Source organism: Heptranchias perlo, chromosome 39 (assembly GCF_035084215.1).
Source record: "Heptranchias perlo isolate sHepPer1 chromosome 39, sHepPer1.hap1, whole genome shotgun sequence".
Taxonomy (NCBI): domain Eukaryota; kingdom Metazoa; phylum Chordata; class Chondrichthyes; order Hexanchiformes; family Hexanchidae; genus Heptranchias; species Heptranchias perlo.
Window position 1 is genome coordinate 12,672,167 of NC_090363.1, and position 27,851 is coordinate 12,700,017.

The 27,851-nt window shown below is 43.5% G+C and overlaps 2 protein-coding genes across 3 annotated transcripts in view; both read right to left on the minus strand.

Moving 5' to 3' along the window:
- Positions 1–327: 327 nt before the first annotated feature.
- LOC137304941 (probable G-protein coupled receptor 139) lies at positions 328–4,534 on the minus strand. Of its 2 annotated transcripts, XR_010958654.1 has the most exons (3): positions 2,482–2,745; positions 2,005–2,056; positions 1,131–1,217 (listed from the first exon to the last, which is right to left on the minus strand). XR_010958654.1 is itself a non-coding variant. In XM_067973724.1 (2 exons), exons 1-2 carry the CDS (start codon positions 4,506–4,508, stop codon positions 328–330), a joined length of 960 nt encoding a protein of 319 aa, XP_067829825.1. In that variant the 5' UTR covers positions 4,509–4,534. The 2 variants fall into 2 exon arrangements, 1 of the variants encoding a protein (XP_067829825.1); XM_067973724.1 differs by lacking the exons at positions 2,005–2,056; positions 2,482–2,745 and adding an exon at positions 4,439–4,534 and having other exon boundaries at positions 328–1,217.
- Positions 4,535–8,211: 3,677 nt separating this feature from the next.
- The window catches only part of LOC137305250 (complement C4-A-like), a 78,260-nt gene continuing 58,620 nt past the window's right edge, over positions 8,212–27,851 (minus strand). Inside the window, exons 32-41 of the mRNA XM_067974097.1 lie at positions 24,135–24,228; positions 23,008–23,173; positions 20,677–20,779; positions 19,456–19,530; positions 17,201–17,303; positions 15,040–15,129; positions 13,913–14,005; positions 11,714–11,800; positions 9,419–9,551; positions 8,212–8,483 (exon numbers count right to left, since the gene is read on the minus strand). Coding sequence (XP_067830198.1) covers positions 8,342–8,483; positions 9,419–9,551; positions 11,714–11,800; positions 13,913–14,005; positions 15,040–15,129; positions 17,201–17,303; positions 19,456–19,530; positions 20,677–20,779; positions 23,008–23,173; positions 24,135–24,228 — 1,086 coding nt within the window. The 3' untranslated portion in view covers positions 8,212–8,341. The remainder of the gene's footprint in view (positions 8,484–9,418; positions 9,552–11,713; positions 11,801–13,912; positions 14,006–15,039; positions 15,130–17,200; positions 17,304–19,455; positions 19,531–20,676; positions 20,780–23,007; positions 23,174–24,134; positions 24,229–27,851) is intronic.

Genomic DNA, 27,851 nt, shown 5'->3' on the forward strand with positions numbered 1-27,851 from the left:
TGGACATGTTGGGCCGAAGGGCCTGTTTCCATGTTGTAACTTCTATGATTCTATGATTCTATGTAATGATCAAACATTCGGTGGATAATTTACAAGATTAACCGGTTGAAGGGGATAGCGAGAATAGCGATATCGCCTGTCTTACACTATCGGCGACGGTTAATATTACCCCAAGCAACTTTGATCTCATACAATATGTCATCTAATATGGGGACCAGATTGCAGCTCCCATTGCCACTGCAGATTCCTGTGTGTACATGTCAATTGAACAATTCCTGTTAGGTTCCGATGGATGTAGTTACATTTTAATTCTGTGAAGCATTTAAATTATTTGATTAAATTAGTAATGAGAGTCAGGGGACGCTTAATCACCTTCTTCAACTCCTCTCTGAATTTACTCTGGGACACTGCATAAATAAACGTGTTTGTGCAAGAACTCAAACACCTAAGCATATAGCCAGATAGTTCCATAATGGTGAAAGGAGCGTCGTAAGTTGTTTCAAAAAATCGAACATCTGTAAATTGCACACATACGAAAAATAGGAAGTTTACCATCCATAACAGTATAAAACTGCCAGATATAGCGAGCAATAAAATGATTGATTTTCTTCGGTTCTCCATCTCTGGATCATTGTTGCTTCCTCGGAGTCCCCTCCTCACTCTATTGGCCAGTAAAATGTGCCTGATGGTCAGAGCATTGAGCAGTAAAATCGAAACAAATGGAAAAAATGGGGTTAAAATCGTTTCCAGCCATAAGAATACTGCCCATATGGGTATGGCATAGAAGCTTGATTTTACATAACATGACCATGGTACATTGTCAATTATTTCCCGAGGTTCAAACATAAAGTAGATTGGAACATTTTCTAAAACACTCAGGAAACACACCACTGCTATAACCACAGCCGCAGTTCTTTCGGTGCAATATTTTGTTCGCAACTTTTGGTAACAAATGGCCACAAATCGATCAAAGGTGAAAGCGACAGTTAACCAGACAGAACTATCCATGGCAACTAAATTCAGGGCGAGATTGAGACGACAAATAGGAGTGTAGTTCAGGAATGAATATGGGAAATAAGCATCTTTAATCTCATACAGGATTACTTCATATATCAGGACGAATAGATCCGCCACTGCCATGGCCACCAGGTAACGGGTGATGCATTTGGAGAGGCCGTAACTTCCGCGGGAGAGAATCACAATTGTCACCAAATTAGCTGCAAAAAGGACGAAATTAAATTACTAACTCTCCTTATACTGAGAAAATGATCAGTCGACAGTTCTTTGCAAGAAAAACCGTGGATTGTTTTCTTGTCGCACAGATCTCTCTTTCTCCAACTATAAACTTCGCAATTCTGAAAAGATACATTTCTTTATGGTTGTAAATCGCTAACTTATTCTATGGGTTGCTTCAAAAGAATAAACAAAATTCTGCACTGAAATACACGGATTTTCACGTTTCCAAAAATGCACTTTTGCGGCGCCCGTCATAGAATCCGTCTGATTTTCATTTCCATTGACTTCAATAGAAAGGAATTTCGGGCTGGGTGCAAGAAAAGTGGCCGATTTGCTCCTCTCTGTCCTTCCTTACAATTTGTGCAGTAGCTCTCCTGGCGTTAAACCGGCGTTGCGTATCCACTAGCGGCCAATACGCACAGCCGAACCCCATTGCCAGAATTAAGCCAAGCATCAGGTTTAAAATGTATCCCCAGTATATATCCTCATTTCAAATATCCCCAATAATCTTGCAATGTACGTTTCAGTGTGATGACATGATTCTGAGTGCAATATTCATTTTTTTTTTATTTTCTGCAAACAGATGAAAACTATCACCAGGTCACCAGGTCATCTCCCCGTGCTTTTCCTCAGCAAATCACCAGCAAAGTAAGACTTCTCAGTCTCATGTGCACAATATCAGAGCAAACATTTCATTTTGAATTGTGTCCCAACTATATACTGCAGGAATTGCTTACATCAAAGCAGACAGTTAAATGGCGGAGTTACCTGGGGTCTGAGCATGGGCAGAGGGAATTTTGGAGATGTATCAGAGATGTGTCTGGTAAAAACAATAAATCACAGTGATTATTAGAAATTATTAATCCAAGTATGATTATTGTCCTCGGTTTATTTACATGGAAGCTACTCTTCGGCAACCAGCCTGAGCCGAATAATGTAAAAAGCATGAGCTCTTGTCTCAGGTCCAAATCGCTGTTAAGAGTGAAAATTTAAGCTTTGGGAACAAACATAGAAATAATAATCCCTGTGACCATACTGACAATCATATCCCAGTGTATCTATTCCCTGTTTGGGGGCTTGATGTACGACGGAGTATTTCTCTTCCCTCCAGTTTTCCTGAACAACATTCTTTTTTAAAAAAAATCTACCAACAGATGGATTAAAGTCTATTATTCATTTGAATTATTTATCTATTGGTTTATCAAACGGGAAGGAAAGATCAGTAACAAAGAGAGTAACTTTCACCTTCAACCCCAGGCCGTTAATCTGAAGAACGGATCATCCGCCCATTGCAAAATCCGCCCGACTTTCATCCCATTGGTGAACGTGGAAATGACATCTACTGAGCTATATCTCCAGCAACACTTTTGAGTAGAATTTCTTGGCAGAGCTCTGCCGATCTCCTGTGGTAGCTTCACCCGTTTACACCGTTACTCCCGGATTTCCAGGATCTTCTATTGAAGCTGCAGCGGGACCATTGGGAGAAGGCCCGCGGAAATTCTACTGCTGTCGCTGTATTTCTACCTTGCAAAGGAAACTTGTGATAGATTACAAACTTTATCAGCTGGAACTGAATATCAGAAGGGGAGTATAACGGGAGGCAGACATCAGACCGCCCGTTTCCCGCTACCGCCCGAGACCAATTTCTACCCCTGTATGTAAAAATGAAATTCTGACGGCCATGATCACAGGCGGTAACAAAACCCGTCGGATTTTCCTTCTATTGAAAGTAATGGAAGATAATCTGCTGGGTTTTTTTCGGGAAGCATTATCCTCCGAGAGGATTATCCTTTATGTGCTTTGCCCAGGTGATGCAGAACACTCCGGATGTAAAGACTAAAACCTATCCCATATTTACCGGAGAAATCACCAAGTACAGCAACTTGGCTTTCGAATTATAACAGCATAGCAATAGTTGGACTCGCTTTAATATCACTGGTCTCACTTTAATTGCGGACTCACAACATTAACTGGCTCCATCTTAATACAACGTAATATATCGCACAGTTTCAGAATTGTGCCCGTCAGGATAAAATTTCTGACAAGGTGGCAGCGGTCAATGACCTCACCCGGCACCAACACATAGCGGCCACTGCGTCTACGGTTTTCCATATCCAGTAGCAGTGAAAAAATCTCTTTGCTGCAGTCGCAACTCGGAAAATTAGTGACCACAGGGGTGCAATTGGTCTTGGGCAGAAACTTGAAACTGGCAATAGCGAATTGACAGCCCTTTTTACCCAAATTTTGTTTCCATTGACTTCTTGTCCACCCGATATTCCTCTCTCCGCTCCACCAAGGTGATGCAAAATGACCAGGTGATAAAGACCAAAATCTACACCATAGTCTGCAGTTATAGTATAAATGTGGGGGAAACTTCGACTTGCACCCAAATTGGGTTCTGCTCGCAAGTCTGTGCCAGATGTACGGGGTGAAATTGGTCTTTCTCAGTAGTGTGAAACAAACTCATAAGAATCGGCAGCCCCATTTACCCTACACCCGATTTTCGCTTCCATTGACTTCAATGGAAAGGAACCTCAGACTGGATGTAAAATGGGCTTCCCATTCGCTCTGAGCCCACTTTGCGCTACTGGGGAAGAACAATTTCAACCCCTAAGGCTCTGTTTCCGGCATTCTTTAAATGCTGCTGGCGAGCTGCAGTGCCACAAGAGCGGGAAATCAGTCGTCTCCTGTGCTGATCTGGCCAAACGGTTAGGTCTGAGGGCGGGATGCTATCCCAGAGTGGGCTGCAATGTGGCAACAGTGGACCACAGTTTTTATGTGGGCCCCGGAGGATAACTCCTGTTTTCTTTTCCTGTGCCCTCAAAAATAAAAAGTGAAAATGCCCTATGCTTTTTTGAGCAACCTCGAGGGGTTCCTTTAAGAATTGTTAGCTTGGCAGCTCGATCCGATATCAATACTTCACTCAGGCACAAAACTGCAAGACCGTCTATAAAAGAGAAGACATCACCACTAAACTGTTGAATTTTAAAAGTCAGAGTGAGTTGTGCTGCCTGTCAGGTTGTTGCATTAACAAAATGACAGAATCCTGGATGATTTCATTTAATTGCCTTGATGCCAGTAATTAGTATCTGCAAATCAAACACATTAAAATAAGCAGATGATATTATTACACCGACAGCAGGAGCAGTGATACCGTGAAACACTGCTAAATATAAATATTAACTGAATATAAAAAGCTTACCAGGAACACCAACTATTGCAAGAATCGGGTAGTATATGTTTTCTATCTGTATGATTACCGGTAGTCCCATGTTCGGAGAGAAGCGAAGTTGTCTGTTAGTGTTACGGACATCTGCTTTCAAAATAAGGTCTTATTTATACCTAAGGGAAACCACAAGTGACACACAAGCATTGCACAATGATTGGTGTTAGTTACAGTCTATTCAACAAACAGATTAAGCCGAGCGTCATTGATTCCTACTGGCCAGGGATTACTATATTTTGCAATGATATTGTCCATTGAAAGAGTAAAGAGTCTAGAATATTATTTCTATCATACATTCCAAAAATATTTCGACATCTCCACTCCTACAGTAATGCATAGTAAGGATGGTCATTTATAGGTTGGTGCAAGGCATGGTCATTTATAGGTTGATAAAATAAATTCGCACATTTGTGGTAGATTAGCTTAGTTACATCGAGAATTTTTTCTATCTTTTTAATTGACTCTATATATAGTATCGATATAAGGAGGCTCCGTGGTGCACGTTAGAGCGAAGAACACGCGCAGATACACAGAGAAAATGATCGAGTCAGCTGTATACAGCTGCATAGCCCCGCAGATATACAGAAATGTTGAATTTCTGGAGGTATTAACAGGCTTTTCGCGGAGGTGCTAGAGGGTCTAGCAGTTAGATGGGCAGTTTGTCTAATTGAAGGCTATTTTCATTAAGTCTCAAAAATGTTTAGCCATATGTGATCGCGAAATTTAATTACGAAAATTCCACTGTTCCCATTGTGAACTGTGCAGATCTGTCAGTCTGTGCAAAAAAAATAATCTGTATGGAATTTATTTTTCTTTGTCCGGGCCTTTGTTTAGAAATTAATTAAGCAGCAAAAAATGTAGTCATGTATTGAAGAGGACAGTCTCGTTGGAAAGCCAATGGATATGGTTTGGCAATCGGTAGATTTAATCACTCTGATTAGGAATCAATTAAAGAATCTTTTAGTGGAAGGGGCCAGTATACATTGACATTAAAACGTTACCTCACAAGCTCTGGAGTCTGTCGATCTCCCAATTTAGTACATAGAAATGGGTAGAATTTACTGCTCAGAAACAGGCCATTCGGCCTGTCAGGGCTATGCCGGGGTTTATGCTCCACGTGAGCCTTCTCCCATCTTACTTCATCTCACCCTATCAAGATATCCTTCTATTCCTTTCTCCCTCGTGTACTTATCTAGCTTCCCCTTAAACTCACCTATGCCATTCACCTTAACAACGCCTTGTGGTAACGAGTTCCACATTTTTCCTGAATTCCTTATTGGATTTATTAGTGACTACCTTATACTTATGGCCTCTAGTTTTGGACTCCCCACAAGTGGGAACATCTTCTCTAGGTCTACCCTACCGAACACTTTCAAATTTTAGCGACCTCTATCAGGTCACCCCTCTTTTCTAGAGAAATGACCCCAGCCTGTTCAGTCTTTCCTGATAATTGTACCCTCTCAGTTCTGATGTCATCCTTGTAGATTTTTCTTGCACATTTTCCAGTACATCTATACCCTTTTTGTAATATGAAGACCACAACTGTGCACAGTATTTCAAGTGCGGTCTAACCAAGGTGTCATGTAAGTTTAACATAACGAAATGAACTTACCTTGAATTCAAGACAATTACTGTTTCTTGATGATTTTCCACTATACACATCATGTCCCGGGCGTTTCACACCTTCGGTCCAGTTCAGTTCTGAAATTCTGGACGCAAAAGATAGAGCAAGTAATGATTGGGCCAGAGAAGTAGCGAAAATGGAATATCCTATGGTCTTGGATTTTAACGCTAAGGCAGGGACGAAGTGGCCCGTCCAGGAGCGGCAGCAGGCAGGCTCTGCCGATTTAAACTCCATTACCTGATTAGCCTGCCGACTGTTGAGTTCCCGACCAAATAGGCCGGGAAGTTGGCGGGAAGTGGCTGCCAAGCCATTAAAATCGGGTAGCAGGAGGCTGCCGCCTGGGACCCAAGTAACTGTTCCTTGCACAAGGTAAGTAGATAGATGGAAAACAGCAGGGAAATCATGGCCAGGAAGGGGCGTAAGACCAGACAGGGGAGGCATAACGCTTCCTTGTTGGACTCAGAGGAGAACTCTGACCCAGTAACCCCAAACTGACCCAGTGATACCATACTGCCCCAGTAAACCCAGATTGATACAGTAACCCCACAGTGTCTCAGTGATGCCATAGTGACCCAGTAAACCCACAGTGACACAGTAAACCCACAGTGTCCCAGTGATGCCATAGTGACCCAGTAAACCCACAGTGGCCCAGTAAACCCATAGTGACCCAGTAAACCCACAGTGACCCGATAAACCCACAATGTCCCAGTGATGCCATAGTGACCAGTAAACCTACAATGACCTACTGACATCACAATGACCCAGTAAACCCACAGTGACTCAGTCACCCCACAGTCAATCAGAAACATTAACTAAACCATCACCTCAAACAGACCCAGCAACCCCAGTGAGCAGTGACCCCACAGTGACGCAGTCATCTCACAGTGACCCAGTAACCCCACAGTGAACCAGTGATCCAGTAACCCCGGAGTGATTCAGCAATCACACACTGTCCCCATAACCCTACAGTGACCCAGTAACCTCACAGTGAACCGGAAACCACACAGTGAGCCGGTCACCCAACAGTGAACCAGAAACACGAACTAAACCATCACCTCAAACTGACCCAGTAACCCCACAGTAAGCAGTGCCCCCCACAGAGATGCAGTTATCTCACAGTGACCCAGTAACCCCACAGTGACCCAGTCCCCCCATGGTGACCAGCAACCCACAATTACCATATCGCCCCACATTGAGCCCGTAAATCCACAGTGACCCAGTAAATCCACAGTGACCCAGTAACTCCACAGTGACCCAGTAACTCGACAGTGACCCAGTAACTCGACAGTGACCCAGTAACTCCACAGTGAACCAGGGATTCAGTAACCCCACATTGATTTAGTAACCACACACTGTTCACGTAGCCCCACAGTGACCCAGTAACCCCACAGTGACCCAGTCATCCTACAGTGACCAGTAACCAACAATTACCATGTTGCCCCACAGTGAACTGTAAATCCACAGTGATCCAGTAACTCCACAGTGAATCAGGGATCCAGTCACCCCACAGTGATTCAGTAATCCCACAGTGACCCAGTAACCCCACAGTGACCAAACCAGCTCACAGTTACCCGGTAACACTAACTAAAGCGTCACCTCAAACAGACCAAGTCACCCCACAGTGACCCAACAGATAAAAGGAACGATTCACTCCTGTCTCGAAGATCTGGGGGTGACCAAAGTGAGCTGAGCCCTTCCCAATCTATGACGTTACGAAGGGAGAGCAAGTTCTCAACACAACGGAACCAAAGTTCACTGAGAAAGACGCAGTTAACCTTAACAAACAGCAGCAGAAGTGGAAACATTAAATGTCACTGCCTTACTGAATGTTCATACAGACAAACACAAAAAGGGGCGATATTATCACCCTGATGTCATACAAAATAGCATGCTTGAATCAACAGTCTAAAGAAAATCAATTCGTTGATCTGCTAACTGTGCACGTGTGAAAATTGCTACAATAATTCATGTGACAGCAGCACACGACACATCACATGAAATATTACATGACAGTTTCGCATGAAACATCACATGACAGCATCGTGTGACAGCATCACATGGCAGTGTCGCCTGAAAGAATTATATTACATGATATCGTTGAAGAACTAAAACAAATTCTCGCAGGGAAGGTCACTGAGGGTGTACTTTATTTTTCTTATAACATTCTAAACACGTTTTCATTCAAAAAGATTATCAAGTTGGATTTGGTAGTGAAAAATTTAACATGTGAGGAGCAATAATCTGTTTCATTGGCGCTATATTTGGCATCCTAGATTTTCAAGATCATTCATGGAATCTTTCATCTGTTTACAGTAAGTTCTGTATTTCCGAAGTCCACACATATCTTCCGAGGGAATTGCTTCGATCCACGATCTGGCATCAAATAGGTACTGCACGCTGCAGATCAAAACAACAATTAGATATTCAACCAACATCAACAGACTACTCTCCTGGAGGAACAGACTATTCTGCTGAAAGATGGGCTCAGGCATGTGTCCCTGGAAAAGTAGCCAATCCCTCTCCACAAGTGGTGAATTATTCTGATGATATAACTTAAAAGCGAACGTCTACTGGGGAAATTTCAGCGCTGTGAATAACGAAACAAACTACAGGTTTGTCAAGAGCCTGCAACTAAGGCAAGATTCTGAAATGGAGCCCAACCTTTTTATATTACTGTCCCCCTGGCCGTGTCTCTGAGCCATATAGAGTTCTGCATCAGTAAGTAATTACCTTATGGTTTCACAGGTCAGAAATGTTATTATTCATTATTCATTCTCTTGTTGTGGGAGTCGTTGGCAAGGCCGACATTGATTGCCCATCTCTCGTTACCCTGAGAAGGTGGTGGTGGGCCCTCTCCTTGTCCCGTGTGGGTAGCCTTTTTTCTTTGATACAACTGAATGACTTGTTAGTCAAGCGTCAACCATGTGGGTCCACCAGGTGCCCAAAGCAAAGAAATGGGTCACCACAGACGGGACATCTAATTGCACCAATTGTATCAACAGCGGGGCTAAAAAGAACAGATCAGCGAGTTGGTATTCTGAGACAGGCAGCTCGCCTGCTGACCTCTCGCAGCCTATCCTCCATCTATAAAGTTCAAGGCCGGAGTACAGTGGTAAACTCACCGTTGGCCTGGACAGGCACAGCAGCAACATCATTCAAGAAGCTCGGCCCCATCCAGGCAGAGCAGGTCATTAGATCGTTGCCCATTGCTACTGGATTTAATGTTCAGCCCATCACTCCATCCTAACTTTAACTTGAACAGACCTCTGGTACCCTGGCAATTTTCTATTTGGTGTGATTTGCTGTGTTGATAATTTATAAAGCTGGCTTACTTCCCGCTTCCATCCTTGGTTGTCCCATCTTGCCCCATGATCAGATATTCTTTCCCCTCCTTCAGTTGAAACTGGCAAGATTTCCGGTTGAGGAAATGTCGGACAGCATTTCGTTCAATGTGATCATCCTTATCTGGATTTCGGACCACGAAAAGGAAATGTGATGCGTTAAATTAACGGCAGTAAATCAAAAGCAGTGACTATTTATTGCTAACCACACTTACCAGACCGGAATCCCCAACATTGTGCTCTGATCATGCCTGTGCACTGAGGGTGTTACTCAGTCGGAGGTTAGGTAAAATGTAACTAAATGCAGAATCCCCTTTCCCATAAAGGTAAGTGAAGGAGTCAAGAAGCAGGAGAAACAACGCATCGGTTTTAACAAATCACTGTGGAAATGAGAATGTAGATGTCCTGGAGGAGGATATGGAATAACTGATGGAGCTAACCGTAGAAAAGGAATTTGTTCTGAAACAAAGTTAACAGAACGAAATTGGATAAGTCATTAGGTCCTGATGGCAAAGCAGAGTCAACGGGGGTAATTTTAACTTTGGGCGATAATGTAAACTGGGTGATATTGAATGAGCTGCCCATTACACACCATGTCTGATTTTCCTTTCCATTAACGTCAATTGAAAATTGGACGTGGTGTATTAATGGATGGCTAATTTAATATCATCAGTTTCACACCATCACCTAAATTTAAATTGCCCCCAGGTCTGATGCTGGCCTAACTGGTCTATAGTCACCTAATTTACCCTTCTCTCCCTTCTCGAACGAGGGTGTTATATGGGCTAATGCCCATTCCCACAGCATAAATTGCATATTTATGGAAGATTGAAAAATTGTTGCCAGAACTTCTGCTATGACTTCTATTAACATCCTGGGCTGTGCTCATTTCCAGTCAAATAGATGGGTTGGAAGAAGCGTCTTCGGGAAGGTGAGTGGTGGAGGGATTTGGGGAGGGAATTCCAGAATGTGGGACCGAGGCAGTGTAAGTCAGGGCCCCAATGTTGAGGTGAAGGGAGAGGGGATACCCCAGAGACTGGAATCAAAGGAACGGAAGTTGGGGAGGAAGGTTTGTAGGGATGCAGAAGCTAACAGAGACGAGCAGGGACAAGGCCATGGAATGACTTAAACACAAGGATAAGAATTTAAATTTGTGGCATTTGGGACCAACAACAACTTGTATTTATGCAGCGCCTTTAAAGTAGTAAAACGGCCCAAAGTGCTCCACAGGAGCGTTAGCAGATAGAATTTAACACCAAGCCACATAAGGAGATATTAGGACAGGTGATCAGAAGCTTGGTCAAAGAGGTAGGTTTTAAGGAGCGACTTTAAAAAGGAGAGAGAGGTAGAGATGTGAAGAGGTTTACAGAGGGAATTCCAGATCTTAGGGCCTAGGCAGCTGAAGGCGCGGCCACCAGCGGACCAGGAGCCAAAGTAGATTTCTGAGGGTTGGGGTGACAGCCAAGATGGACTTGGCGTGGAATATGATCCAGAGTAACAGGTATTGGATGAGCTCAAGTTAATGGAGGCTTGAAGGTTGTTGGCCGAGCGGGAGAGCATTGGAGTAATTTGTCCCGGTTTTCGTTTCCGAGTTCGCCAGCCCGCACGTTCTGCCCAGTGAACTGGGTGGAGATTGTAGGCTGCCGGCAGAATCGGAACGACCCGCCCATCGAGTTCGGAGGTGACAGAGGCAAGTCCGAGCATTTCAGCGGCAGATTGGCTGAGGTAGTGGCGGAGGCGAGTGGTGTCACTGAAACCAGAAGTGAACTATCTTAGTGATGGAGAGGATACGGGATCCAAAGCTCAGCGTTGAGATCGAGGCAACAGAAATCTTCCTCAAACGGGATACAACGAGAGGGGAAGACTGGAGAAATAGGGAAACTGGGCAACCTCTTGCGATTGTCATTTTTGACTGGTTGGGGCATGAACGTGGGAAGAACTCGGCATAAAAAGTTTGCCCACCTTCAAGCGAAGGATGCTGCTTGTCGTGGGATGGGGGCCAAAGGGAATCATTTCCCCAAATTGTACACAACAATTTTCTCAAATAAGATGTGTTAACTGAAATAATATTGAAGAAAGGTTTTGACTGAACAAGTGGTGAACATTTCCACAGTGACATTATCACTGCCAGCCTTGTTAGTGTTCAAATCCATTCGAGCAGTTATCGCCAGTATTGGGTGCAAATGTTGTCTCCAACATTTACCACACGCCTTTTGTTATAATTTCACAGCTGTTTCTCGGCAACGCCAGGTTCGACAAGGAATCGCGTTTCAAAAAAATACTCACAGCTCATTTTGAGAAGGTTGGTGATAGACCCATGATAATTGTCAAAGTATCCGGATGTGGTTCTGTTCAAAATTCTCACCGTATAGGCTGGAAAGCAATTTGAAGAACAAAAACGTTAAAAGTGTCACAGGAGGGTTCATTACCGCCGATGATCCCCTCGCTCCTCCTCCATGTAACTTCGACAGAAGAGTCAGGAAAACCCCTGGTTGTTGTTTTTGTATCTTCACACTCTTCCCTTGGAGAGAATGATGTGGAGATGCCGGTAATTTTCACATCGTTCACCTGACGAAGGAGGAAGCCTCCGAAAGCTTGTGAATTTAAAATAAAATTGCTGGACTATAACTTGGTGTTGTAAAATTGTTTACACTTGGAGAGAATAGTATGGAGCAGTGGAACAATTCACAGGCTGATTAACAGACTGACAAGCCGCAACGTGAACACTCCTCCCCTGGCCGTAACTATCTTTAGACCAGCCGATAGGGCGGTTAGTCCAACAGGGCGATCGGGTTTGATGGGCTCCTACAATCCACACAGTGAGGGGGAAGAGAGGCACCCACCCCCACCTGATGCCCGTATCCTGTTGGAGCTCCGGACTCCACTCCCCGCGATTGACAGGAGTGGGGTTCGAAACCTGTATGTTATGACTCAGAGAGGGGGAGGGGGCGAATGCTGCCACTGAGCTAAAGGCTCACTCCAGAACACACCACCCCCCCCCGCAGTAAAACGATGATACCTTTCCACGGCTTCTCTGCTATGGCTATCGCAGATCAGCTGGAAATCCCCTCGGAAATTTACCCCTTTAATATGGCGGATACGCCAGTGCAGACTGAGAAGTCGGGCAAGCTTGACTTCGATCACTGGGCGAAAAAACGGGTGATGACTAATCGGCAGCCCGTTGAAGTCAATGGTCATAATAGTCCAATAATCATAGAATTAAATAGAATTTATAGTGCAGAAACAGACCATTCGGCCCAAGTGGTCTATGCTGGCGTTTATGCTGCACATGAGCCTCCACCCAACCCTCCTCTTCTAACCCTATCAGCTTATCCTTCTGTCCTTTTCTCCCTCATGTACTTATCTAGCTTCCCATTAAATGCATCCATGCTATTCGCCTCAACCACTGATCGGGAGAGATGTAAAATGGGCTGTTGACTGGGGTATCACCCGTTTCACACTATCGCGTAAAGTCAATCTACCCCACAGAGAGACTGAGCTCCGTGATAATTAGCTGAACTATTTCCCAAGGCAGCCCAGGTTACTTGTACTGGTGAATGATCCCACCGCCCCAGATTAAAAAGGGCAGGACGTTTCACCAATAAATGAGCAATCATTCTTTCCTCAACCAATATCTCTTGCATGCTTGTTGGATCAGAAGTATGAGTGTTTAGAGAGAGAAGATATCTCGAGATTACGAGGAAAATGTAATCACAATTGAATCTTAAAGACGAGTTTCTTTCCGTCCGTCCCCACCTTCCCTCTAATCTCCAGTTTATAGAGTAGACAACAGCTTGTCTTGCAAATGACGATTTAGTCCAAACATTTAAAACAGAGGCCATCAATATAAGATAGTCACCAATAAATCCAATAAGGAATTCAGGAGAAACTTCTTTGCCGAGAGAGTGGTTAGAATGTGGAACCTCCAACAACAAGGAGTAGTTGAGGCGAATAGCGTAGATGCATTTAAGGGAAAGCTAGATAAGTACATGAGGGAGAAAGGAATAGAAGGTTACGCTGAAAGGGTTAGATGAAGAGGGGTGGGAGCATAAACACCGGCATGGATCAGTTGTGCAGAATGGCCTGTTCCTGTGCTGTAAATGCTATGTATTTCAACCTGAATGGACCAACACCTTATTCTGCGGAGAGCCGATGTGGGTAGGACAGCACGGAATTGCTATATTAAGGTCTGAAAGGAAAATGACGCTAGGGGGCAAGTCGCTTCATTCCTCTACTGATACTGTGAAGGCGACATCAAATTGAAAAGATGTCTCTCAAACACCCAGTGCAACTAATTAATAATTACAGGCCCCAGGGTTTATAACGGTCGAAACACAAACAAATATACACCATACAATAAATAAAACTAAACTAAAATGAAGCACTATCTGAATCCAAAGGACTTCAAGAAGGAAATATATTGCAAAGGTGGATAATCCATTGAACAGAAAGAAAGAATGGAGATAAACCGTGTGGTGCACATACCATAATCCACAATCGGACTGTAACAGGCAAAATCAATTCGAGCCGATCCATTCACTTCCCCGGATAAAATGTGTTTAATTCGAGGACAGGGACCTGAGGTGATGTGTTTAATAAACAAACAGTTTAAACACTTTACTCCGATAAAATCATTATGTAAAATGGAAATTAATTATTATTCACGTAACAACTCTGCCAGAATGGAAACAAATCAAACATGTTTACAACTGCATCAGAACTTGACTTTAATGCGCCTGAAACGGGCGATTCCGAACTGGAAATACTATCTTCCCATCTGGATTATGGATTATATTTTTCAATGCAACAAATATATTGTCATTTCGCAGTGCAGGAGGTTTCTGATTAGTGGCAGGACATGTGGTAGCCTAATAGAAATTAATTTATTGATTTAGCTGGGAACAGCCACTAAAATATAATATAATAGTTAAAAAAGCTTAACTATGATAGATAGATAGACAGACAGACAGGCAGACCATCATATTGCCCCAGCAATTATGCTGCGCCATATAAGTGTAAGAATGTTTAATCTATTCATATGAACTGACCTCACCCATTATTTTGTACTAACTCGTTGATTTCAATCGGGGTCTTGACTCTTTAACAGAGTGGACAGAGTAATTTCATATTAACACCTTAAAAGTTTTCACCCTAACCTTATATTACCTATATGCCAGGCTAAAACACTCTTTATACCGTTCAAACATTAGCTCCGACTAAACAAATGGACAATTTTTTATTTATCGATATATTCAGTTGAAGTTTCCTTACAATTGAGTCAAATATCTTAATTTGGTCACACACAGCCCCTCCTAACACGCCCCCGCCCCAATCTAGAACCCTGAACACTTTGTGGTTTGTCGTTTCATTCCAACGCCTCTCCCTGTGTAGGAATCACTGCCCTCTCTGGACCACTGCTGGACCGAGCTGCCCACCGCAGGATAGCTGAAATTGTCAACATTTCGCTTCCCAAAGGCTTCATTGACCATTTCAAACCTGCCACCAGCAGCCCCGCCTTCAAATGTCTATCCTGAGACATCACAGTTGGCGAGATGAAGAGAAGCTACAGGGGGAGGGAAATTATCTTGAGTTACATCCTACTCAGGACTTACCTTCAGCGCAAGTACAAATTTCATTTCCGCAGAGCTTGGAAACCATAACATTCCGTTCAGGAGCGCCGTAAGATATGGTGCATTTAATACCTAAAGTCACAGCAATAACACAATCAGAGCTCCATGTAGTGCTTTTATCCTGCACTGATCACATCATCTGTTAATAATAGCAGGACATTTGGAGACTCATAATACAATCAAGGAGAGTCAATGTGGTTTTATGAAGGGGAAATCAAGTTTGACAAATTTATTAGAGTTCTTTGAGGAAGTAACGGGCAGGGTGGATAAAGGGGAACCAGTGTATGCAGTATATTTGGATTTCCAAAAGGCATTCGATAAGGTGCCACATTAAAAATTACTGCACAAAATAAGAGCTCATGATGTTGGGGGTAATATAGTGGCATGGATAGAGGATTGGCTAACTAACAGAAAGCAAAGAGTTGGGATAAAAGGGTCATTTTCAAAATGGCAATCTGTAACTAGTGGGGTGCCGCAGGGCTCAGTGCTGAGGCCTCAACCAATAACAATATATATCAATGACTTGGATGAAGGAACAGAGTGTCTTCTGGCCAAATTTGCTGATGATACAAAGATAGATGGAAAAGCAAGTTGCGATGAGGACACAAAGTGTCTGCAAAGGGATATTGACAGGTTAAGCGAATGGGCAAAAATTTGGCAGATGGAATATAATGTGGGAAAATGTGAAGTCATCCACTTTGGGAGGAAAAAAAAGCAAAATATTATTTGAATGGAGAAATACTACAAAATACTGCGGTACAGAGAGATCTGGTTGCCCTCGTACATGAAACACAAAAAGTCAACATACAGGTGCAGCAGATAATCCGGAAGGCAAAAGGAATATTGCCCTTTATTTCTAGGGGGATGGAGTAAAAAAGCAAGGAAGTCATGGGTTTATTTAAACACTTTAACCAAATGAAGAATAACATTGGTGGCATCTTTGGTTTTCATACACAGCATTTTTTAAAAAAAAAAACCTCACAATAAAACACAAAGCTCAACCAGAAAAAAATGGTTGAACTTTAAATGTAGTGCACATTTTACAAACTGTACAGGATGCTGGTGAGACCACACCTGGAGTACTGCGTACAGTTCTGGTGCCATTATTTAAGGAAGGATATACTTGCATTGGAGCAGTTCAGAGAAGGTTCACTAGGTTGATTCCCGGATGGAAAGGTTGTCTTATAAGGAAAGATTGAACAGGTTGGGTCTATACTCATTGGAGTTTAGAAGAATGAGAGGAGATCTTATTGAAACATACAAGATTCTGAGGGAACTCGATAGGGTAGATGCTGAGAGGATGTTACCCCTCAGGGGGAAATCTAAAACTAAGGGGCAGAGTCTCAGAATAAGGGGTCGCCCGTTTAAGTCAGAAATGAGGAGGAATTTCTTCTCCCAGAGGGTCGTGAATTTTTGGAATTCTTTACCCGAAATCCTGTGAAGGCTGAGTCACTGAATACATTCAAGGCTGAGTTAGACAAATTTTGAATCAGCAAGGGAGTCAAAGGATATGGGGAAAGGGCGGGAAAGTGGAGTTGAGGTAAAAATCAGATCAGCCATGATCTCATTAAATGGCGGAGCAGGCTCGAGGGGCCGGGTGGCCTACCCCTGCTCCTCTCTCTTATGGTCTCATGTTATAGATAATAGCTTTCACAATGCGGGAACCCAGATTAAGCGGTTACTAAAGAGTTCTCAGATGTCTCGAAACAGTTAAAGGAACAAAAAGAGAACATTTGGAAACCATACAAAGAACATGAAAACACAAACATATCATCAGCTCTAAGTTCCTCCCCCCATCAAGTTATACATTATTTGAACTTGGTTACTTCATCATCGCTAGATCAAAAAAACAGTCATTCCCCATCTAATGGGGGATGTGATTAGCACAAACACTTGGGAGGGGGGCTCCCACCACCAACTTCTCAGGGCAACAAGGGGTGGGCAGGCAACGCCCCCCTTGCCAGTGTCGCCCACATCTAGAATTGTTAATTAAGGATGAGCAACTCTAGCTGTAGGAGATTGGGACCCGTAAAGGCCTGTTGGAATCGCATGCCGGTAGAGGAAAGGTGGCGACACTGCTCCCAGCCCATCCGTTGCCATTCTGATCAGGGAGGCAACCAAACTTGAGGAAAGTCCCACTTACTTGGGTTATAAAAATCATAAAGGGTCGCAGTTGCCGGCTGTACTAAGCCCATCGGAACAACCTGTTTTGTCGCAAAAACAATGCATTCTTTTTCCTTGCGGACCTGAGGAGGAACAGAAACAAATCAAAGTAAGAAAAATTGGAGAACAAGAGAGATTGAATGCATATCAAATGAAGCACTCCTTAGCTGTTTGATGTGGCCTCGTGCAGGCTAAAAGCTAATTTGCAGCTGTAAAACGAAAATCCATTTCTTCAGCAGATGAAAAAGATGACAAAACTGGAAATCACGAGGCACTTCATTGTTCCCATTAACACTTAATGTGGTCTTAAAAATAACGACCAAGTCAAGGTGATAGATTTCTCAACAAAACATGTTACGTCAAATCAGTGTCACATGTTACATCATACTATGATTACATTCACTATAACATTATGGGTAGGGATGGAGCGTTTGATGCCTCCTCGTGCAGGAAGACGAACTGGTCATTTTGGGAATTGCTTTACATCTGCTGTTCCACATTGCTCCTCAAACCAACACAACTACTGCACATGCCACATCCGCATATTGAAGCGCAGTCTTCATTTAAATGAAAGATAGACGTTGCATTTATATGGCGCCTTTCACGACCTCAGAACGTCCCAAAGTGCTATACAGCCATTGAAATACTTTCGAAGCGTAGTCACTGTTGTAATATAGGAAACGCAGCAGCCAACTTGTGCACAGCGAGATCCCACAAATAGCAATGTGAGAATGAGCAGATAGCCTGTTTTGCTGATGTTGTTTGAGGTATAAATATTGGCCAGGACACTAGGAAGAACTCCCCTGCTCTTTTTGGGATAGCGCCATGTGGGAGAGAACAGGAATTAAAAGTCACCCCCTCCCTGCCACCTCCAGTCAAATAGTTCACAGGAAAAGAAGCATTTCCATAAATATCGTCCCTAGTATTTGATTGGGTTCCTAGTATTTCATGTAGAATACCATTGAGTGGAAAGTGATTTTTTGATTAGAAACGATCTGACCTCTTCTGATGTGCAGAGGAAAAAGATCAGATTCAGAAATTCTACAAAAATCGAAAAAATCTGCTGGCATTCTTCTTTAACAAATCTGATTGTAGAAAGTACAAAAGCGGACTTTCACTTCTGACTATCTGAAATATAGAAACATAGAAAATAGGAGCAGGAGCAGGTCATTCGGCCCTTCGAGCCTGCTCCGCCATTCAATATGATCATGGCTGATTCTCTATCTCAAAACCATATTCCCGCTCTCTCCCCAAACCCCTTGATGCCTTTTGTGTCTAGAAATCTATCTAGCTCCTTCTTAAATATATTCAGTGACTTGGCCTCCAAAGCCTTCTGTGGTAGAGAATTCCACAGGTTCACCACCCTCTGAGTGAAGAAATTTCTCCTCATCTCAGTCTTAAATGTTCTACCCCGTATTCTGAGACTGTGGCCCCTCGTTCTGGACCCTCCAGCCAGGGGAAACATCCTCTCTGCATCCAGTCTGTCTAGCCCTGTCAGAATTTTATATGTTTCAACGAGATCCCCTCTCATTCTTCTAAACTCGAATGAATACAGGCCGAGTTGACCCAATCTCTCCTCATACGACAGTCCTGCCATCCCAGGAATTAGTCTGGTGAACCTTCGCTGCACTCCCTCTATGGCAAGTATATCCTTTCTTAGGTAAGGAGACCAAAACTGCACACAATACTCCAGGTGTGGTCTCACCAATGTCCTGTATAACTGCAGTAAGACATCCTTGCTCCTGTACTCAAATCCTCTTGCAATGAAGGCCAACATACCATTTGCTTCCCTAACTGCTTGCTGCACCTACATGTTTGCTTTTAGTGACTGATGTACAAGGACACCCAGGTTCCTTTGTACATTAACATTTCCCAATCTATCACCATTTAAATAATACTCTGCCTTTCTGTTTTTCCTTCTGAAGTGGATGACTTCCCATTTATCCACGTTATACTGCATCTGCCATGTACTTGCCCACTCACTCAACTTGTCTAAATCGCCTTGAAGTCTCGTTGCATCCTCCTCACAACTCACGATCCCACCTAGTTTTGTGTCGTCAGTAAACTTGGAAATATTACATTATATACAACATTATATATTATTGTAATTGTAAAAACGGCATAACGCTCAATGTAAATATAGTTAATATACGTATTTCAAACTATTTATTTCTCTTTTTATCCAATTTATCAATTATTACACTAATATCATTTTAATTCACAAAACATCAGTACCTTATCCAGATATAGTAACACCCTTCCATCCTTGAAATCATAGTGATCTATATAATGTTCGACTCCATTTTTTAACTGAAAAAAACAGAAAATGTTCTTAGGCTATTTTTTGCATAACTACTGTTTAGATTTTACAGCACGGCATTAGAACTGATGTTTTATATTGAATGAGTTGAGGCACAGTTCGGAACCAATCATTACTGATCGATTTAATGGTTCAATTCAGCTACGAAGTTGACAAGTTGCATTTAAACCACGAGCGTCCTCCCTGAAATTAATGGTTGAATTTCTTCAGAGGTTATCCCGATCGCCCCATCCCCCCGTAATTTCGGCAGAAGATCAGCATAGACTCCGAATAAACGTCTCCTTTGCGGGGGTGGGGATGATCAGGGGACGCTCTCCTCCCCTTCGCGGAAATTCTATCCCTTTGAAGTTTCTGCGAAATTCACTTGAGTAACTTTGCAGAGCAATATCCCATTGATGAATGAATCTCAATAAAGTGTATTCAGTCACATCCTTATTTCCCAATAATACGGCCGGCATCACTGAGACCCTTGGCTAATGTTCGCTGATCACTGAGAGGTGGAATAGAAGGTCCCCTGTGTCCTAATCTGCACGATGAGCATTAACGTTACACGGCTTTAGTCAATGTTTAAACATTTTTATCCTCAATACTTATTTGCTTTTGACTTGAATTCAATCGAAATAAAAATAGAGAAATGTAAAACGGGCGGACAATTCACAATCACCCATTTTACACAATCGCACAAAGTCAAGATCGACCGCAATGTATCTATGGATTGACAGCAACTTGTAAATCGTTGCTCCTTCCCCTGGGGACAGGCTGGAATATTAAACTCTGATTTTCATTTCCATTGACTTCAATGAAATCGAAAATCGGGCGGAGGGTATGACGGGCGGAGGGTATGACGGGCGGCCAACCCGATATCGCCTGTTTTACACTATCGCCAAAGGTTAACAATAGTCCCCATTGTCCATGTTCATTATCTCGTAATCGCATTCTGAACAGAATAAAGGAGACTTTTACTATTTGGCTAGAAATAGTGATTAAAGAAAGCTCCATATGCTGTATATCGTGTGGCTCACTCTATGACTTGAAGAAATCTTTTTCCCAAAACTGACCTATCCCAGATATTTATCTGAATCAAATCTACAAAAAAAACAATGCAAGAAGTATTCTTATTGGTGAATTGTTTCTACCTGATCGAGCTGCACCGTCTCAGGTTCCAAACCACTAAGAAGTGAGATGTCAACAATGGCCATTCCAGACAATGTCTGATCCTCGTCACCTTCGTCATCTTGCCTTTACCAACATAGGTCGAAAAGGTTAATAACTCAAATGTTTACTTGGGTATCAAACGTCATCTACCTAAGCCTTGCTATTTGAATCAGCTGCAGATGCCAGTGTGAAATTCTGCTGAAATTGCATTGCATCAGATGTGAAGGGGCATTATTACAAGGTCTAATATTGTTTTCCATACATTAAACGCTGTTGAATTCGCATTATGTGGCAGATGTACTGGAGAATGTCTTTAAGTTGATGTCGTAGGGAGGACGAAATCTCAATCTGCTGACAACACAAAAGTAATGGAGGAGGCAAAGCAGCATTGGCGGGGTGTGGGAGGGGGATGCTGTAAAAGGCTTCAAGAGAAGATTGGCAGGTTAGCGGCTTGGGCAAATAAAAGGCAATCAAGTTATTGTGAGTAAATATGAAAAAATGCATTTGCAGAAAAGACAAGCAGCAGGAAGTATAGTCTCAATGGAATGACACTGATGTACATAGAGCGACGCAGAAACCCGAGTGATGAATTAGATCATTCTATGAAAGTACCTGTGCAAGTAGATAATAAAAGATTAAAAAGCACAGTTGTATTTTTGGGTTTTGTAACTAGGGAGATGGTGTACAAGGATAAAAAGTCAGTGGTACATTTAAAAGACATTTCTGCTCTAATTCAGTTTGAGTACCAGATGTAGTTTGGAGCGCCCCACTATAGAAAGACCACTATTATAGCCACGAGAGTGTATAAGGTGTATTCACTGTGATGATACAGTTGATTACAAACTAGAGCTAGAAGGAGTCAGTTCAGATATTGGCATAGAATCATAGAATCACAGAATCGTTACAGCACAGAAGGTGGCCATTCGGCCCATCAAGCCTGTGCCAGCACTTTGCAAGAGTTATTTAATTACACCCATTCCCACCCTCATTCCCCACAGTCCTGCAATTTCTTTTCCTTCAAGTATTTATCCAATTCCTTTTTGAAAGCCACGATTGAATCTGCTTCCACCACCCTTTCAGGCAGCGCATTCCAGATCATAACCACTCGCTGCGTTAAAAAAAATCCTCCTGTCACATTTGTTTCTTTTGCCAATCACCTTAAATCTGTGTCCTCTGTTTCTTGATCATTCCGCCAATAGGATCAGTTTCTCTTTATTTACTTTACCCAAACCAGTCATGATTTTGAACACTTCTACCAAATCTCCTCTCAACCTTCTCTGCTCTGAGGAGAACAAGCGCAGCTTCTCCAGTCTATCCACGTAACCGAAGTCCCTCATCCCACTGGGAAGGAGACTAAGAGAAGAGTTAGATTTTTTTTTAATGAGGCAGGTTTTTATGTGGGGTGAAATTGGTCTTCACCAATAGCACGAAACAGGCTCATAGTGAATGGGCCGCCTGTTTCATATTATATAAAATTACATAGAATTTACAGCACAGAGACAGGTCATTCGAGCCAACTTGCCCATGCCGGTCTTTATGCTCCACACAAGCCTCCTTCCACCTTACTTCATCTAATCCTATCAACCTTCTATTCCTTTCTCCCTCATGTACTTATCTAGCTTCCCCTTAAATGCATCTGTGCTATTCGCCTCAACTACCCCATGTGGTGACGAGTCCCACATTCTCACCATTCTCTGGGTAAATTCCTTATTGGATTTATTAGTGACTGTCTTATATTTATTAGTTTTAAACTTCTGCCCACTCAGCTGTAGCCTAACAAATCTCTGGAGCCGTGGCATCAGACAGAACGTTCATTTGTTATGAATGAACCGCTGTAAAACAAACAGAAGCGAAAGAACTAATTAATTGGGGGCAAAATAGTTGAACTCCTGCATCTGTGACACATGCCTAGTTCAATCACATCGTGTTGGGTCGGAATTTGTGCACACTATTCATTCTGTTATGGCATTCCGCCCGATTTTTCTTTGATCCGACCGTTTGGCAATGAGTCCGTTTTGCTTCCACCATCGCAGAGGAATTCACATCCTATATAATTGCGATAATCCCAGTTAGTTGACGTTTTGCTGTTTGTCTAACTGACAGGAAGAACGCATTTTATTTTTTTTGGTCGGGAAATAGTTAATGGATTGACTGAAAATTCCTCTATGCGATATTTTAAGGGATAATCTCACTATTTGTAATTAGATTCAGGATTTGCTTCCAACATTGAATGAAGCATTTTTTTAAGAATGCAAAACACATTGAGCAGTCACTATAAAATGAAATTACAATCTACGTTCACCAATAGTCACCATGAACAAACTTCATAGTAAATAATCTGGCGATCTTCTGGATCAGGAACGTCCCTTTTCCTTCGGGAACGAAGATCGTGCCAACCTATGGGGCCAATAGGCGCGTCCGCTGGAAGAGGTTCATCATCATTAGATTGGTCCTCATCCTCAGTGTAACCGTACGGTTCTGTTAGAAAAAAGGGCAGGGCTCTTCATTCCTGTTCAGTGTTGATCTTCTCATGTTTCTGAATTCATGAACAGTTCTGGGAAAATTTCAGTGGTGAAGTTGCGCTCATTCCCTCTTATCTGTTCCAATAATTTAAGCTCAATGTGCGTTTCAAAGAATCATACAGCACAGAAGGAGGCCATTCGACCCATCGTGCCTGTGCTGGCTCTTTGAAAGAGCTATCCAATTAATCCCACTCCCCCTGTTCTTTCCCCACAGCCCTGCAAATTTTTCGCCCCTTCAAGTATTTGTCCAATTCCCTTTTGAAAGTTACTATTGAATCTACTTCCTCCACCCTTTCAGCCAGCGGATTCCAGATCATAACAAGTCGCTGTGCAAAAATAAAAATTCTCCTCATCTCACCATTTCTGCTTTGTTCTGATATCTATAGATTTCCGCCCCATTCTTAAAGTGATAAGATGCACTATTTGTGTAACACATCTGTTTAGCATACTGTGTTTTGTAATATTTTGCTGTACAAACTTTGCCAAGTTGATCCCTTGTTAATGTTTAGAGAAATAGCAGTAAATAACCACAAAATGGGCCTTGGTTGGGGGGGGGCGGGGGGGGGGGAGGTGAGGCGAAGAATGACAGTTTGTCTCCCACCCCCAAACCAGTGGGTAATATTGTATCGGATCAATGTTTAGGATTTACGGGACAATTCCATGTGCGGGACTATGTAAACCTTGCACCGTTATTAAGGTTTTAAACGTTATTCTACAGAATGGATTTCACGCCGGCATCACCCCTTCCCTTTAAATCTAAAATTAATTTATTAATAGATAATAATAAATAACATGGGCAACGTTACTTTTAAAGGACATTTCGGTGCGATCCGCATGTACATATTGATTTTGTGCCTACATTTAGATCACCCTGGATTCAGCGCCCTATACACTTTGTGCAGTAGAAGTATGCTTACTTTTGAACTCTACTTTGCCTTTGACTGTAACGGAGAGGTGAACTTTGTTACAGGTACTCGAGGGCTCCTCCATTAGATGGTACAATTTGCGTAACTGAAAGTTTCAGAAACATGTCCCCGTTAAAGGCTAACTCATAAAGTCACAGCACGATGCTGAACATGTCCACCGATGCAGGCTATCAATAACAATTCAAACTCCAAGTGCTCTATACCTGCATTTTAACTACTTTCAATTCATTCGTGAAATAGCGGGATAGAGACTTTTGGTCAGGCGCAACGTGATAATAAAAATTAACAGCTTTAAGTGGAATGTTAATACCAAACTGTAGCCAAGACCATAAGAAATAAAAAAGGAACTTGCGTTTATATAGCGCCTTTCACGTCCTCAGGACGTCCCAAAGCAATTTACAGCCAATGGAGCACTTTTGAAGTGTAGACACGGTTGTAATGTAGGAAATGTGGCAGCCAATTTGCGCACAGCAAGATCCCACAAACAGCATTGTGATGATGACCAGATCATCTGTTTTAAGTGATGTTGGTTGAGGGATAAATATTGGTCAGATGGAACTCCTCTGCTCTTCTTTGAAATAGTGGCCATGGGATCTTTCACACCCACCTGAGACTATGGGGTAAATTTTAACGTCGAGCAGCGGGAGGGGGGGGGGGATTTCCGGACGGGAAACCCGGGAGTATGTGTTTCCCGCACGTCCTTACAATTTGGGCGCAAGGACGTCTTTCAATTCTTTTCATTAGGTTTCCTGCCCGACAGTCGGACAGATTGACAGGCTGGCTGTCAGTTTGATGGGAGAGCTACCAGGGACCGGATGCCATCAGGTAAGTCTTAGAACAGGGAGGGAGGGGTCGGTCATCAGTGGTGTTGGAGATTTTGGGGGTCCGAGCTCGTGTGGGGGGGTCCGAGCTTGTTGGGCCCCCCCCCCAACAAGCTCGGACCCCCCAGGTCCGAGCTCGTGGGGGGCCTGAGGTCGTGGGGCGTCAGATGTCGTGGGAGTCAGAGGTCGTGGGTGGCGGGCCGGACATGGGGAGGACGATGGCCGATCGCGTATGTGGAATCACAGCAGTTAGGCTTGTCGGGCCTGGAGGAAACACTCCTGCTCCTTCTGGCCCACAAGCAGTGCAATAAAAGCTCTTACCCATTGATCCAGCACTTCTCGCCTCCTCTTACGTGGCGTGAATCAGAAGGCCCGGGAATACCGCCCCCCAAGAGTTAAAAATAAAAAACTATTAAAATGGAGGCCCGCAGCCTCATTAAAAGATTTTACTGACCAATCTGCCTTCTAAGAGCGGGTTGGTCGCCCGCCTGTCGACCTGCCTATGTTAAAACTGGAAGTGGATGGGTTGGAGGCAGGTTTTACTTTCTTACAATTTTTGCCTTCCCGCCCACCCCACCCATTTTGGGGTTAAAATTTACCCCTGTGTGCTCCAAACACACCCTAATTTCAAAGAGAGGTCCAAATCAGTGTTGCTCCCCGGTCTCTCAATGCTCCGGGGCTTATGGAATGCTGCTTTTGGTGGGAATAGCCGATCTCACAATACATGGCGAGAATTCTCATCTATAGCACTTCCATCCATTAAAGCAGCAAGTGATCAGAGCCGGGAGCTTTGCTGAAGAGGTAGGAGAGGGTTAACAGGATGTGAGGGCCTCGGTTCAACCTCTCATCTGGATACAGCACCAACAACAATCTTACAGCACTGCGCCTCCGACAGTGCAGTGCTGCCTCAGTACTGCCCCTCCGACAGTGCAGCGCTGCCTCAGTACTGCCCCTCCGACAGTACTGCACTCCCTCAGTACTGCCCCTCCGACAGTGCAGCGCTGCCTCAGTACTGCACCTCCGACAGTGCAGCGCTGCCTCAGTACTGCCCCTCAGACAGTGCAGCGCTCCATCAGTACTGCCCCTCCGACAGTGCTGCACTCCCTCAGTACTGCCCCTCCGACAGTGCAGCACTCCCTCAGTACTGCCCCTCCGACAGTCAGCGCTCCCTCAGTACTGCCCCTCCGACAGTGCAGCGCTCCCTCAGTACTGCCCCTCCGACAGTGCAGCACTCCCTCAGTACTGCCCCTCCGACAGTGCAGCGCTCCCTCAGTACTGCCCCTCCGACAGTGCAGCGCTCCCTCAGTACTGCCCCTCCGACAGTGCATCGCTCCCTCAGTACTGCCCCTCCGACAGTGCAGCGCTCCCTCGGTACTGTCCCTCCGACAGTGCAGCGCTCCCTCAGTACTGTACTGGGAGTGCCATCCTAGGTTACATGGGTAAGAATTTAGCGAGAACGACTAGAAGTGGAGGTGGCGTGCCTCTGTTGAGGGTGGAGAACTGTTAGAACCCCTTTCGGAAATGTTGATCGGTTGATATTAAACAACCATCAATTCTGAAGTACAAAGCAATTAAATATAAGCAGATTTGAACATTCTTAACGCTAAGTCTGACATTCTGGGGAAGCACAGTTTTATACTTTCTTAAACGTGCAGCGGGTATGTTTGGAAACAAAATGTAAACTATTTTACATTTGTTGCCTAAAACCCTGGCTGTTACAGGTAAAAAGTAAACCTCTGAGGTTTACAGTGCGTGTTTTTAGACTTCCTGTCCCATGGGTACGGTAGCCCAGTGATTATATTACTGGACTAGCAACCCAGAGATCATTAGTTCACAATCCGATTATGACTAGTTAAAGGAAAGACTGGCACTAATACAGCACCTTTCACGACCTCAGAACCTCTCAAAGCGCTTTACAACCAAAGAAGCTCTTTTGAAGTGTAGTCACAGTTGTAACGTAGGAAACGCGGCATCCAATGTGCGCATAGCAAGATCCCACATACAGCAACGTGATAATGACCCGATCATCTTTTTTTTAGTGATGTTGATTGAGAGGTAAATATTGGCCCGGGACCCCAAGGGAAACACCCCTGCTCTTCTTCGAATAGTGTCATGGGATCGTTTAGGTCCACCTGAGCAGGCAGACGAGGCCTCAGTTTAACATCTCATCTGAAAGACAGCACCTCCGACAGTGCAGCACTTCCTTCAGTACTGCCCTGGAGTATCAGCCTGGATTATGTTCTTAAGTCTCTGCAGTTGGACTTCAACCCACGATTTTTTGACTCAGGAGGTAAGATTGCTACCCATTGAGTCATGGCTGACACTGTAGTAGCGAAATTCAAATCGATCAATCTGTTAATATGCCAGATATCGTCACAAATGGACAATGAAATCAGCTGGATTGTTGCAAAAAAACAGTTAGGTGATTGATATTCTTCAACAAAGTGAAGCTACAGTTCGTACCCAGTCTGGCCGACGTGTGACTCCAGGCCTATATAAATGCTTTTATTTATTTATTCATGGGATGAGGACGTTGTTCGCAAGGCCAGCATTTGATCCCCATCCCTAATTGCCCTTGAGAAGGTGGTGGTGAGCCGCTTTCTTGAACCGTTGCAGTCCGTGTGGTGAAGGTTCTCCCACAGTGCTGTTGGGTAGGGAGTTCCAGGATTTTGACCCGATTCCCTTCAGGATTAAGGATGGGGACCATCCAACAGCCACACCTTTCAACACATCCAGAGACTCTTAGGAACATTCCATAGAACTTTACCGTAAATGGTACTGACCACAATGTTCCAAGTATCTTCTCCCCATGATTAACAATCAGTTAGAAACAGAAGCAACAATAGAGGGCCTGCAATATTATTAAAAGGCAATATTTTTGAGGGAT

Bases quoted from the DNA above. Each gene is read 5' to 3' on its own strand.
- LOC137304941 (XM_067973724.1), bottom strand. From the start codon at position 4,508: ATGGGACTACCGGTAATCATACAGATAGAAAACATATACTACCCGATT. The intron at 1,218-4,438 runs GTAAGCTTTTTA...TCCTTTTTGCAG, and splicing joins TGCAATAGTTGGTGTTCCTG to CTAATTTGGTGACAATTGTG.